Consider the following 15667-nt stretch of genomic DNA (forward strand, 5'->3'; position numbering starts at 1 on the left):
TTTCCTTGTGAAAAGAATATAGAGCATGTATGTATAGCACCCACACAAAATCAAGCTAAAGTATTTAGCTATTAAGTAGGCCATTACAACAGTGAAGGCAGTATACACTGAAGTGAGCAAAGCAATGTTGTGCGGTAAACATTAGCTTCATAAAATCCTAAAACACTTAATTAATGAAAACCAAACATGGATAAAACCAATTTACCCTGATTTACAGACTCCCTTCATCTAGAAACAGCTGCTTAATGTTCTTCTTAAAAACACAGCTTGCTTCTTTCAGTATTAACAAGCTATTATTGTGAGTTATGTCTTTCTTTCAGTATATAAATTCCCTTAAAGTGAATGCAGAGAAGTTTATAAAATGCAAGCTTAATGTTGTTTTAACATATGCCTCAGGGATATTTTTTGAACATTGACAGTTATGATGAAAGGCATCTCTCTTTGTCTCTCATAAATTTAGCTTTCTGCATTTTAGTTTCCTTGTTTTATAATGTCAAGAGAACTGCTTTTCGATAAATATGTACTTTGATATGAACACAAACTGGTAGCATGGATGAGGATTCAAAGATCGTGAGCTTTGGTATCAGAACTGAGCTTACTTTTCTTTGACATAGCCTCATACAAGTATAGTACTAATTCCACAAATCTTTAAGAGTTAGAAAGCTGTCATGTGGGTGAAGGAATTCATACTTGTTGAGACTCATCTGTGAAACCAGAATTAGCTATACTTAGACTGAAGCAACTTAGCAGTAGCAGAAACACACATGCTCACGCAAATCCAACTTTACAGATTTTTCTAGCATGGACATTTTACATACCAAAGACATAACCCTTTGTCTTGCTGTATTTTGATTGAGGTTCTATATTTGTACATTTTCTGTCTTCACTTAAAAATATTTTAAAATGCTGCAACTAATAAAGAAATGCCAGAAACTATTACATGAAAGAGTATCATTTGTGTTATTATGTGTTAACAGTTGGACACAGACTTTTTTAAAAAACTGAAATAGCAATTTCCATCATCACCTTCTTTATTTTCTCTTTTTTCTCAGCCTTCCTAAAGTAGGGTTACTCCATCTCATCTCCATTGAATTTTACATTTTATTTGACAATGAAATATGTCAAGTTAAAGACTTCTTAGAATATGGCTATTAAACTATAGTATATGGAATATTAATTGAAGAAGGTGCTGTGATAGTTATATTTAAGTCAAGCATTTCTAAAAATTAGCAGGACATTCAAATGTTGAAAAAGCTAAAAGTCCTTTTCTCCCTGAAATGAAACGGTGATAAAACTCCAATAAAAAGTGTTCAATAAATGTAAAACAGGAACTTGCTTTTTTGATTTTTGATATTAGTTTTCAGGTTCAAATTTTCAGATTTTTATTAAAAATAGCTCTTTATCCTCCATTCCTCGAATGAAAGAATCAAGAAAGCTGTTAAATTGTGCTAACAGTGGGACTGTTGGAGGACCTTGAAGTTGTTAACTTAATAAATGTCTTTTATTTAATATTTGTTAATCACTATAAATTTTCCATATGCTTTTAAAACAGGAGCTCTAGCTCCACAACTCTGAGTCTCTTTTATATGCTTCCTGCAGCCACAGGAATTTTACACGTGCTGTTCCTACTTTTCTTCCTCTGTGTAAATCTTTCTTTCCATGCAGATCTCAACACTTGTTCTTCTTCTGGGAAACTGTCTCCCTGATCCATCAACTTCCTTTCCACTCTAGGCTTTCTTATCTGCTAGTGCATCTCATTCATAACATCATAACAAACATCATATTTGTTTGTTATGAATGTAACTTGCCCATTGTTTGAGTGATCATGAGATAATTTCTACCTTCTACCCGAACTCTATGCACCAGGAGGCCAGGGACTGACTCTCCTTTCATTCTCCATTTTTATCCTCAGAGTTTAACAGAATAACTGGCACCTCTTAATAGGAACTCAGAAAATGATTGAGTGAGTAAAGGTATTAGTGAATGAACAAGAGGTGATAATAGAGATTACTGACAAATTGCACACTACATATAAAACCACGAAAACGAGAATTGTTAAATACAGTAGAAGGACAAACAGATAGATGACAAAGCTAGAAATATTGACAGGACTTTGTGCTAATCCAAAGAATTTGAATTAATTGAGTAACTTACCTACCATGAAGTATTTTAAACAGGGGATAATGTAGTTCCGCTCTTCATTTTGGAAGTAACAACTTGGAATCATGTGAACTCAGAACTGAAAGAGGATATTGGAAGCAGGGTGATGAATTAGAAAGACATGGCATTGGTCGGACACTTCTATTTGGTTTCAAAAGCTTTTTGCTTTGTCTTGCAGGTTGATCGCCAACCCCAGTTTATTCAAGGCTACCGAGTGATGTACCGTCAGACTTCAGGCCTGCAGGCTACAACAACATGGCAGAATTTAGATGCCAAAGTCCCGGCTGAGAGAAGTGCTGTCTTAGTCAATCTGAAAAAGGGGGTGACTTACGAAATTAAAGTTCGACCATATTTCAATGAGTTCCAAGGAATGGACAGTGAATCTAAAACAGTTCGTACTACTGAAGAAGGTCAGTATTCAGATTTCTAGCATGAACCAACCTTAAACCATGAGATCAACTTCTGTTGAAGCTCTAGTTTTATCATCTTCCTTAGAAGAGTACCAACAGAGAATTCTGAAAGTGAACCCGAGAAGTGTCGTTGTTCTTCTTTTATTCTGAGAAGTTCATAGAATCTAACAACTCAAAAATTTTAGTGCAGGTTTGTGTGCCTGGTGCACAGTGAGGCCAAACACCAAAATGTTGGAGTTCAGAGCAGAGAAAGGTTTATTGCAGGGCTGTGCAAGGAGATAGGTGGCTTATGCCTTAAAAAGCCCTGACCTCCTCAAAAGGTTTCAGCAAAGCATAAAGCCAGATATGAGTGGTGGGAAGTCGAAGGGTCTGTGATCAGCTCACACACAGTTCTCTTATTGGCTGATGGTGAGGTAATAGGGTGGAATCACAGGGGTTAATAATAACAGTCCTTAGATTCCAGTAGTCCTGGGGCTGTGTGCTCATGGTCCTCAAGCAGTTAACATCTTCCATTTTGTGGGAGCTTTTCCACATCTGTAAAACAACTCAGGAAATATGCATCAAATACTGTTATTGGTACTTCAGAGAGGGGGACTAAAGCAGAGGATAAGGGGGAAGACATGTCCCAGGAAGGCACCATAGGGTCCTGTTTGGTTACAAACTGACATTCAAGTAGTTTGAATTTTTCTTAAGGAAACATTAGCTTCAACTCTTGTTTGTCTATACACTGAAATTTGATTGTAATACTTTCCCTTTTTGTTTTCACACATGGCTTTAGCTCATTTGGCTTCATTAAAGGACAGGCTAATGGAAACTCAAGTACACAGGCTGTTCTTTGTCTCTCCTCTGTTGTTGGTGTAGTAAAGCATGACATTGCCTTTTATAACCCTCTTTCCCTATGAGCTGTGCCAGTCGGATTCATAATTTCTAATCCGGAAGGCCATTTGAATGTTTGCAATAGCATTCTTCTTAATGATGTCCCCTCTTCATTTCCCCTTGGTAACTTTTCTTGTTGCAGATGGTTTAAAATCAATCTGCGATGGACATAAAATTAATATAGTCTCAACTAGTCCATTTTCTAGTTTCCCCTTTCCTAAACTAGAAGTTGACAATAAATGGTATCATCAAAGTACAAAAAGTCATATCCAAAGTATAATAAATCCCCATCTTTTCTGCTTCTCTGCCAATTTTTATGTAAAAAGCTTTTTTTCTAATCATATTTTATGTGAATCAGTATAAAAGCAGCCTTAAGAAAATATGTGTAGATTGTTCATGCTAGCATATAGATGTACATCTCCAACCAAAGAGCCTTTAAATTATATATATATCTTATAATTAGCAATACAGAGAAAGGTTATCTTCACATTGGTTTACAGTGTGATATACTGACATGGGCAGAAGTGCATATTTTTAAAGGCATCATTAATTGACCTTTAGGATTTATAAAGAAAAAATTACTAAAAATTAATAATAGGATCTTTGTCTCCCATTAAATATTGCTTTATGTGGAAAATGTATAAAGTAATGAGTGGGGTGGGTAAATTTCATGCAGAATGCTGTGTTTGAAGCACACTTCCAAAAATCAGTTTCACTGCAGTTAGACTTTTTCTCCAGAACAGACATTTGTCACAGTTAGATTTACGTTCATCTCCTCTTTCTGCGGCTTCTGAAGGGAACAAATGGGGCTCAGCTGGGCTGTGTCTGGGAACGATGAGTGGGTTCTTTCACATCTGTGTAATAATTGACCTGTCAGGAAATAGGCACCGTGTTCTCGCCACGCCAGCAGTAAGGGAAATGAGAAACCAGTTCTCCAAAGTGTTACTTTTCAATAAAGTCTACCTAATGACTACAAAACCACTAGGCAAACAGTTGGATTTATGTCATTGTGCCACATTTCAGACCAGCATTATCACATAGAGGAGTAATAAAGAGCAGTATTGTGGTGACGTGTCTCTGTGTGTTTTCTGCATGCACCATACTTCAGTGAAATGTGTTGTGATAATTTATCAAACATGGGAAACTTTATTGGTAAGCTTTTAAATATCTTTTATGATTGAAGTGTACACATTTTCAAATAACTAAATTATGTAGTTATGAAAACATTAATCTTATATGTAAAAATTCTTTCATACCTCAAAATTATATGACTTTTGCTTCAAGGGTTAGTACTTTGATTTGCTTTTTCACCTGTTGGCTTAAACTCAGTTATACTGAGAATTGATGTTTTCCAGGAAAATTAGTATGACTTAGCTCTCAAATACACTGGATAGGAGATACTACTACTGTCCAAAATCAAGAATTATTTCATATTCATCTTTTCTTTGTATAATTATAATTAGTTATGGGAAAAACCATAAAGGAAGAGAATTGTAGGAAATTAAAATCTGTCCATTTCACATTTGATCCAACATGAACTGTTTTCATTAATATCTTCCGAGTTCCTTGCCCATCAATGTAAAATAAGTTTCAAATCTTAAATTATGCATCAGTTTACAGCAATCAATTATATTTCTCATTATGAAAACAAAACTGTCTTTTCTCTGTGTTGGTGAAATTTATATCTATGTTTCTGTTTTTATGTGTAAAACACAAACCAAAAGAAAACAAAAAGATAGTCAGTAATACTACTACTCAGAAATAATGGCTGGTGAAATTTTGGAATGCATCCTCTCAGAATACTTTTGATAGCAGTATTTTTGTTGTTGTTGTTTTGCTTGCTTGTTTGTTTTACAAAAGAGGAGCCTATTAGAGTCAAAAGAGTCAACATTCTAAAATCAGACATATCTGGTTCAAGTTTTCCCTCACTGTTTAACTTAGATAAGTCTATTATAATAGCCTTCCTTTTCCTTATCTGTAAGACTAAGCTGGGTTGTTTTTTTATTTCCTGTGAATTTTGTTTGTGAGAATGTTATTTTTATTGTGAAAATTAAATCTTACTCTTACCTTAGTTCTAGGCATATAGGAGACAGAAATTCGAATGTTAAGTGTTAAATTTATTGTTGAGGACGTATCACTGTAGCTGTTTTATTTGCTTTAAATCTATCCATTATATTTAAAGGATTTTTTAAAAACACTCACTGTTCATTCAGAACTACTAGAAACAAGACCCTCTGCATTTTGTCTTTATATTCATATTCTGTAAGCAGCATTAATGCACATTAAGACTTACAATTTGTCTTTATTCTAATGACTTATTCTGCAGCCCCAAGTGCGCCTCCACAATCTGTCACTGTGCTGACTGTTGGAAGCCACAATAGCACAAGTATTAGTGTTTCCTGGGATCCTCCTCCTCCAGATCATCAGAATGGAATTATCCAGGAATACAAGGTAAGGCCTGGATGAAGAAGGAAGGTTCACAGATAAAACTTCCTAAAGAAGTCTCAAGGTCATGTGGATGGGGAGTATTTCTGGTGGCCCTCTTACTGAGTTTGAGTGTAAAGAAATATATGTTTGTGTGACTCGTAAAGAAGCAAATGTACAGAATTCATAGAACCTAAATCCAGGCTCACAAATAACACAAACTTATTTGGACAAGTAAACCATAATAGTGCAATGGTTATTTTATATATATATATATATATATATATGTGTGTGTGTGTGTGTGTGTGTGTATTATATATTTATATATATAAATATATATATATTAATAGTGCAGTGGTTATTATATATATTATATATATAAATAAATTTTTATATATAATATATATATAATGTGGTTGCAGATCCTCAGGAATTTACAAAGATGGAGTAAAGGATAGATAATGAAGCCCTATCCTAGAAACTGTCTTTATTTTTGTTAGATTTCTGTGTAATGGGATTATGTTGTTTAGTTACTAAGTGGTGTTCCTCTGACTCTTTGCAATCCCGTAGACTGTAGCCAGCCAGGTACTCTGTTCATGAGATTCTACAGGCAAATACCAGAGTGGGTTACCAGTTCTTTCTCCAGAGGATCTTCCCAACCCAGGGATTGAACTCTTATCTCCTGCATTAACAAGCATTGGCAGGCTTTTGCAGGTGGATTCTTGCCACTGAGCTACCAGGGAAGACCACAAGCCTTAGGCAGCTATTTTCAAAACGTTTCCTCATAAAAAAGATGCTTTGTGGGTTTATAGTGTTGCCTGGAGAATAACAGGGATGGCGGAGTCTGGTAGGCTGCTGTCTATAGGGTCATACAGAGTCGGACACGACTGAAGGGACTTAGCAGCAGCAGCAGCAGTGTTGGGATAGAGATAGGAAGTACCATCTCCCACTCCAAATTCTTTTACCAAGTTCTCGATAAGAGCCATACACTTGGTCTCTCAGTCGTGTCTGACTCTTTGCGACCCCATGGACCCCTCCAGGCTCCTCTGTCCATGGGATTCTCCAGGCAAGAATACTGGAGTGGGCTGCCACGCCCTCCTCTAAGCGATCTTCCCAACCCAGGGATTGAACCCAGGTCTCCCATATTGCAGGGGGATTCTTTACCGTCTCAGCCACCAGGGATTCCCAGTCCAGGGATTGAACCCACATCTTCTGCATTGGCAGGTGGATTCTTTACAGCTAAGCCACCAGGGAAGCCCTGAGAAAAAGGAGCCATTGAAAAAACAAATTTTAGAAAGGTTTTATTTTTCAACAGATGAATTTGTTGCTATTTAGAAACAGAATATATCCATTGTTTCTTCACCATCATTTGAGAGACATCATTTGAGAAACACAAGTTGTCTAACTTTGAGAAATGATTCTGATTAATTGTGATATGATTAGACCACATGGGAGAGTAAAACATATCATTAAACCTTGTGAAAATTCAAAATTATGTTTTTTTGCCATTAATAAATATTTGTAGACTTCTGACAATAATATGCTAAGTAGATCTGTTAGAAAAGAAAGCTAGACACCCCACCTCACCCCAGAAATGCATCGTTGGTATGTGAAATTAAGCTGAATGATTTTATTCAAAACATTATTACTTCTAGGAAAAAAAGAATGTTAAAGTACAGTTTTCCTAAGTTAATGGTTAAGTTACTGAAGCAAATGGACTGAATTTGCATAAGAATTTATTTTAAAGTCATTCCCATCACTTTATAAAGAAATGTGTCTAAGAATATAAGAGTAAGTGCTTTCTATAATAGCATAATTACATAAATTCTGAAATTTTATAAGCATTAAGATACATTCATACTGGATGAAGCACAAGCTGGAATCAAGATTACTGGGAGAAATATTAATAACCTCAGATATGCAGATGACACCACCCTTATGGCAGAAAGTGAAGAGGAACTAAAGAGCCTCTTGATGAAAGTGAAAGAGGAGAGGGAATGTTGACTTAAAGCTCAACGTTCAGAAAACTAAGATCGTGGCATCCAGTCCCATCACTTCATGGCAAATAGATGGGGAAACAGTGGCTGACTTTATTTTGGGGGGCCCCAAAGTCACTGCAGATGGTGATTGCAGCCATGAAATTAAAAGACTCTTATTCCTTGGAAGGAAAGTTATGACCGACCTAGACAGCATATTAAAAAGCAGGGACTTTTGGACTCAGAGGGAGAGGGAGAGGGTGGGATGATTTGGGAGAATGGCATTCTAACATGTATACTATCATGTAAGAATTGAATCGCCAGTCTATGTCTGACGCAGGATACAGCATGCTTGGGGCTGGTGCATGGGGATGACCCACAGAGATGTTATGGGGAGGGAGGTGGGAGGGGGGTTCATGTTTGGGAACGCATGTAAGAATTAAAGATTTTAAAATTAAAAATAAATATATAAATTTAAAAAAAAAAAAAGCAGGGACATTACTTTGTCAACAAAGGTCCGTCTAGTCAAGGCTATGGTTTTTCCAGTAGTCATGTATGGATGTGAGAGTTGGACTGTAAAGAAAGCTGAGCGCCAAAGAATTGATGCTTTTGAACTGTGGTGTTGGAGAAGACTCTTGAGAGTCCCTTGGACTGCGAGGAGATCCAACCAGTCCATCCTAAAGGAAATCAGTCCTGGGTGTTGATTGGAAGGACTGATGTTTGATCTGAAACGCCAATACTTTGGCCACCTCATGCGAAGAGCTGACTCATTTGAAAAGACCCTGATGTTGGGAGAGATTGAAGACGGGAGGGAGGGGACGGCAGAGGATGAGATGGTTGGATGGCATCAGGGACTCAATGGACATGAGTTTGGGTAAACTCCGGGAGTTGGTGATGGACAGGGAGGCCTGGCATGGTGCAGTTCATGGCGTCGCAAAGAGTCACACGACTGAGCAACTAAACTGAACTAAGACACATTGTTTTAAAAGCAAAGAATTATCTACCTTGGTGTGTGTGTCTGTGCTTTAATTAGTTTAGGATTTTACTTTTGTATCATCAAGGACTAAATATCTTCAGCTGCCACTTATTTAAATATTTATTTTTTTCACAACATGATAATTTTTCATAAATTGTAAATTTTCTCACTCATATGAGTTTGTCCTGTTTTGGTACAAATGTGTATATTTTGGTAAGAGTTAAATATTCCTCCATTAGTAACTTAGGCTTCATAGACTAAAAGAAGTCTGAAATTCAAAGTCATTATGTTAATTTAAAGAAAAAGAATCATTAATTTACCTATTTCAGAAACAAATCGTGGATTTTCCTCCTCGTGTCTCCCCATGTAGATTGTTAATTCTATATAATAGAAATAAGTGTACACAGAGTGTTTTACAACACATTTTACAAGCAGATTTTCACATCCCAAAAGAAAATATGACTTTAAATTTAATTCTTATTGGAAGTGCAAGCTTAGCGTCCCTCACAGCAGTGTGTAAAGACTTCCCACCACTCCGTTCATTCTCATGCATGTGTATGTGTGTGTAGATATGTTTTGATCAATATTAAGATTTATTACTGTCAATGTGAATATTGACTTTAATTTTATCTCAGTCAATACCTATAACTTTAGTCAGTTAATCTTGTTAACTACTTCTGTGTAAGTTAATATTTTCTTAAATGAAATATAAATTACTTAGATATGCACCTATATACTTTTGAATACTACAACTCATAATCACCATATTTTAATAGATTATATGCATAGTAAATCTTGATAAATGAATTAACCAGAAGAATTTATGTGTTTTAATCCATACCTAAATACTTTTTGCAACCAAGGACCACTTTCCAGACTTTGCAGAGGTGTTGAAATTGAATCATTGTTCTGTGAGCATTCAGTGTGTAGGGTTTTTGGGGGATTTTTTGGCCACTCTGAATAACATGCTGGATTTTAGTTCCCTGACTAGGATCAAATCCATGCCCCTGGCTCCCCAGTAGTAACATGGACTCAACCTGTGGACCACTAAAGAAGTCCCAAGTACAGTGTTCCTTGTAAAATACAAAGGAATGTTGCAATGTTTTAGTTTCTTTTATTTTTCCTTTAATACACACACATGTGCGCAGACATGCACACACACAAATATACATAAATATATGTGTATGCTGCTGCTGCTGCTAAGTTGCTTCAGTCGTGTCTGACTCTGTGCGACCACATAGACAGCAGCCTACCAGGCTCTGCCGTCCCTGGGATTCTCCAGGCAAGAACACTGGAGTGGGCTGCCATTTCCTTCTCCAATGCATGAAGGTGAAAAGTGAAAGTGAAGTCGCTCAGTCGTGTCTGACTCTTCGCCACCCCATGGACTGCAGCCCACCAGGCTCCTCCATCCATGGGATTTTCCAGGCAAGAGTACTGGAGTGGGGTGCCATCACCTTCTCCAAAAACAGACTAAATTAGGCATTCAAAAATGTCATTTACAAATAAGCCTAGAAAATAGACTGGTTACTATTAAAAAATGCAATCAATTATAATGAACTAATTACCAGAAAAGATAACTTTATATTCTTTTGATATTCACTTTACATTTCTATAGATCTGGTGTCTGGGGAATGAAACACGATTCCACATCAACAAAACTGTGGATGCAGCCATTCGATCTGTAATCATTGGGGGATTATTCCCAGGTATTCAGTACCGGGTAGAGGTTGCAGCCAGTACCAGTGCTGGAGTTGGAGTAAAAAGTGAGCCACAGCCAATAATAATTGGTGAGTACCAATCGATATAATCTGCGCTTTAGAATCAGTCAACTGGTAACAAGGTGCATTATTTTTTTGAATCTACATCCCAACAGTGCATATTTGGTAAATAATGAGTAATCTGATACACGCATCATATAGGCAAATAGTTATGACTCGAGTTTCTAACAAAAAAGTTTAGCAATTGTTCATGCTCTTAGGGTATCCACAAACTTCTTAAAATAATAATGATTAAGATTTTAAATGCTGCAAGTTGGTTTGAAAATTACTTTTAATCAATAGTTTCATTTGTAATTTTGATGCTTTTGAAATATAGTAGGAAATGAGGCAGTTATTAAAGAAGGGTGTTATGTTTCACATTTATATGCTTTCTCTTAGCCAGAGAAATGTCAAAAATTAAACAGAAACAGGCCAAAAGAAACTTTGTAATCCAAATAAACTATCCCAAAGAAGAAATCCATGTTCAGTCTACTATCATCATTATAGAAAATCGCTCCCTATCACCATGCATTATGTTTGACTTTTCTTGAAATATATATAAGTGGAATTATACAGAATATAGTATTTTGTATCTGACTTCCTTCACTAAATGTAGTATTTTTGAGATTCTCACATATATGTATTATGCAATTCATACATTTTGTTTCTGAGCAGTATTCAATTGTGTGAACGTATCATATTTTGTTTCTCTGTTTTTCTCTTGAGAGACTGTGTAAGTTTTTAGGAGGATATATGTTTTTATTTTTTGTGGAGAATGACCTAGAAGTAGAATTTCTGGGTAAAAGCACTGATATATTTGAGTTTATAAGTAACTTAAATATTCCTTCATACTGTATAATTTTGTACTCTCACTCAAAAGGAATATGACTCCAACTTTTTCTACGTCCTAAATGACATTTGATATTGCCATCTGTCATTATAGTCACTGCAGTGAGTTTAAGTCCCCTCACTGTCATTTTAACGTTAGTTTTCTGTGATGACTAATGATGTTGGGCAACTTCATGTGTTCTTATTGACCATTCACGTGTTTTCTTTTGTAAAATTTCCAAGTCTTTGCGTTTTAGAAATGATGCCCTTTGTCTTTCGTTACTGATTAAGAGAAGTTATTTGTTCATTTTTGATATAAGTTTGCTGTCATAGATTTTTTCACAGATATTTTCTCCCAATCTATGGCTTTCTTATTCCTTTTCTTAATGTCATCTTTTGAATGAGCAAAAGTTTTAACTGCACATGATGTGTAATTTATCAAAATTGTATTTCATGTTTAGTGCTTTCTAAGAAACTATGTCCTACATCTAGAGAGCAAATATTTTTTTTCCAGAAGTTTTACAGTTTTAGATTGTATGCTTAGGTCTATAATTTGTCTTAAAGAAATTGCGTGTGGTTTGAGGGTTGAGGTTTATCTGCTTCCATATGTAAAATTTAAATACCCAGGCATATTTCACTGGAAAAGCTTTCCTTTCCTCAGTTAGCTATCTATGTGTGCATCCATTCCGGATTCTCTATGTCATTCCATTTCTTTATATATCTTCATAAGCCAAACCACTCTGTCTTGATTACTAATAGCTTATAGAAAGTCTTGGAGTCAAATAATGTGAATACTGCATCATTTTCTTCTCCAAAATTGCTTTCACTGTTTCAGACCTTTTGCGTTTCCATATACTTTTCAAAATCAGCATGTCAGTTTCTACAAAATTATATTGGAATTGAGATTGAAAATGCAGTGAATCTATACACCAAATTGAAAAGGTTAACTATTTTAATAGTCTTTGTTTCTCTCTGAGAACATGATATACCTCTCCATTATATATCTTTATTTTCCTCAACAATATCTTATAGTTTTCAGTGTATGACCTTAACATATGTTTTGTTAAAATTTTTCTGGAGTATTTAATGTTTTTTTACATTGTTATTAGTGGATTTATAAAATTTCATTTTTCAACTATTTTGTTATATAAAAATGTTTATTTGCAATATCTCCTTATTTTTGTATTACCTTTAACTGTAATGTTTGAAGGATGAGCAGGAATGACTTCTCTTTTGTTCTTAAATACTGTGAATTGATGCTCTCTCTATTCTCCTTTTTCATTGCCCACCTACCCTCTCTCTCTTTTCACCCTCTCTCAAATTTGAATCTTGATAAGGATCTATCAATTTCATTAATACATTCAACATACAAAGTTTTGGCTTTGTTAGTTTTATTTATTTTCTAATTAAGCAATTTCTGATATTCTTTCTTCTGTTTACATTAATGTTGCTTCTTAAGATAGAAATGATTGAGAATAAATCAATGATTTGGGGCTTTATTGTGAATATTTAGTTTTAAATTTTCCTCTGAACACTTATTCAGATAAATTTTATAAATTTGGTGTGTTGTGTTTCCATTTATCATAAAGTTGAAAACATTTTTCAGTTTCTGTAAAGACTTGATTTTTGCAGAAGTTATTTGGAAATGTGTTAGTAAATTTCCAAATGTTTTACTATTTTCCATATAGCTTTTTGTTGATTTCTAATTTAATTTCACTGATATCAGGAAGTATATTTTGCATGAACTTAGCTTTTTAAATACTTTATTTTATAGCCCAGAATTTCACCTTAGTTAATGTTCCTTGTACATTTAAAAACTAGGTTCATTATTATTTTTCTAATTTAGAATGGAATGTTCTAAAAATATCAGTCAAATCAGTTTGTAGTATTATTCAGGTCCTTAGTTATTTTCTGTTTATTTGTTTTTAATAAATAAGAAAGCCTGAAAATTCAGTATATAGATTTGTATTTTTCTCCTTTCTAAGTTTTTATTTCATGTATTTTGCTACTCTGTTTTAACTAAGTACATATTAGTATTTTTGTCGTAGTTAACTTATGCTTTTTCATTATGAAATGCCCCACGTTATTTCCTGCTGCTGCTACAGAGAGCAATGGCAACCCACTCCAGTACTCTTGCTTGGAAATTCCCATGGATGGAGGAGCCTGGTAGGCTGCAGTCCATGATATTTTTTTGTCTTGGAACTTAACTGTTTCTGATGTTATTGCTGCTGCTGCTAAGTCACTTTAATCGTGTCCAACTCTGTGCAACTCCATAGACGGCAGCCCACCAGGGTCCAACGCCCCTGGAATTCTCCAGGCAAGAACACTGGAGTGGGTTGCCATTTCAGCTTTATAAATCTTTGTGTTTTTTAAAATTTTTTCTGTCCTTTAAACTCCTATATCTCTGTATTTAATGTACATTTCTATTATTTAAATTACATATTGTTCAGCTTTTATTTTTTATCCAATATGAAAATCCCTCACTTTTAATTGGACTATTTATTATCTTTGATGTGATCATCAATGTTTTGTAGCTTAGAGCTGCCCTCTTCCTTTTTTTTTTTTAATTGAATTTGTTCTTACTTTTCCAAATTTGCTAATTTTTTTAGGATGTATAAGATAACTTTCTGTAGAATATTTTATACTCACTGTTGAACTATTAAATATCCTTACTCTTCCAATGATTGCTCTAGGACTGACCTATATTATATCTTAGAAAATATAATTTCATTTCCTCCCTTTCAAGCTTGTTTGCTATTGGTTTACCTTTTACTTCTATACATGTAATAAAAACCAATAGAAATTCTGACTTTCTTCACTCTGTATGACAGATCTAGGTCCATCCAAATCTCTACAAATGACCCAATTTCATTCATTTTAATGGTTGAGTAATATTCTATTTCTATTTGCATCATATCTTCTTTATCCATCCATCTATTGACAGACATTTAGATTGCTTCCGTATCCTGACTATTGTTAATAGTCAGTGCTACAGTGAACATTGGAGTGCATGAATCCTTTTTACTATGGGTTTCTCAGGGTATATGTCCAGTAGTGGGATTGCGGGATCATGCAGTAGTTCTACTTTCAGTGTTTTAAGAGCCTTTATATTATTCTCCGTAGTGGATGTATCAATCTGCTGTATAGCTCAGGGAACCTAGCTTGATGCTTTGTGGTAAACCAGATGGGTGGGATGGGAGGGTGGGGTGGGAAGAAGGTCAAAGAGGGAGGGGATATATGTACACATATGACAGAGTCACTTCATTGTACAGCAGAAACTAACACAACACTTAAAACAACAATTCAGTGCAGTTCAGTTGCTCAGTCATGTCCCACTCTTTGCAGCCCCATGGACTGCAACACTCAAGGCCTCTCTGTCCATCACCAACTCCTGGAGTTTACCGAAACTCATGTCCATTGAGTCGGTGATGCCATCCAACCATCTCATCCTCTGTCGTCCCCTTCTCCTCCCGCCTTCAATCTTTCCCAGCATCAGGGTCTTTTCAAATGAGTCAGCTCTTTGCATCAGGTGGCCAAAGTATTGGAATTTCAGCTTTAGCATCAGTCATTCCAATGCATATTCAAGACTGATTTCCTTTAGGGTGGACTGGTTGGATCTCCTTGCAGTCCAAGGGAGTCTCAAGAGTCTTCTCCAACACCACATTTCAAACACATCAATTCTTCGGCGCTCAGCTTTATAGTCCAACTCTCACATCCAACACAACTACTGGAAAAATCATAGCTTTGACTAGATGGACCTTTGTTGGTTAAGTAACATCTCTGCTGTTTAATATGCTATCTAGGTTGGTCGTAACTTTTCTTCCAAGGAGCAGGCATCTTTTAATTTCATGACTGCAGTCACCATCTGAAGTGATTTTGGAGCCCAAGAAAATAAAGTCTGACACTGTTTCTGTTGTTTCCCAGTCTATTTGCCATGAAGTGATGGAACCAGATGCATGATCTTAGTTTTTTGAATGTTGAGCTTTAAGCCAACTTTGTCACTCTCCTCTCTCATTTTCATCAAGAGGCTCTTTAGTTCTTCACTTTCTGCCATGAGGGTGGTATTATCTGCGTAAATGAGGTTATTGATATTATTCCCAGAAATATTGATTTCAGTGTGTGCTTCATCATATCTCATGATGTACTTACTCTGCATATAAGTTAAACAAGCAGGGTGACAATATACAGCCTTGACATACTCCTTTCCCGGTTTGGAACCAGTCTGTTGTTCCATGTCCAGTTCTAACTGTTGCTTTCTGA

The 15667-nt window shown here is 35.5% G+C and overlaps 1 protein-coding gene across 6 annotated transcripts in view; it reads left to right on the forward strand.

The window, feature by feature from the left end:
* ROBO2 (roundabout guidance receptor 2) overlaps nucleotides 1-15667 on the forward strand; it is a 660838-nt gene that overhangs the window by 570927 nt on the left and 74244 nt on the right. For all 6 annotated transcript variants that reach the window (XM_018053546.1, XM_005674776.3, XM_018053521.1 and 3 more), the window contains exons 15-17: nucleotides 2339-2570; nucleotides 5773-5897; nucleotides 10438-10609. In XM_018053546.1, the coding sequence (XP_017909035.1) occupies nucleotides 2339-2570; nucleotides 5773-5897; nucleotides 10438-10609 (529 nt within the window). The remainder of the gene's footprint in view (nucleotides 1-2338; nucleotides 2571-5772; nucleotides 5898-10437; nucleotides 10610-15667) is intronic.

This window comes from Capra hircus, chromosome 1, assembly GCF_001704415.2.
Source record: "Capra hircus breed San Clemente chromosome 1, ASM170441v1, whole genome shotgun sequence".
Lineage (NCBI taxonomy): Eukaryota > Metazoa > Chordata > Mammalia > Artiodactyla > Bovidae > Capra > Capra hircus.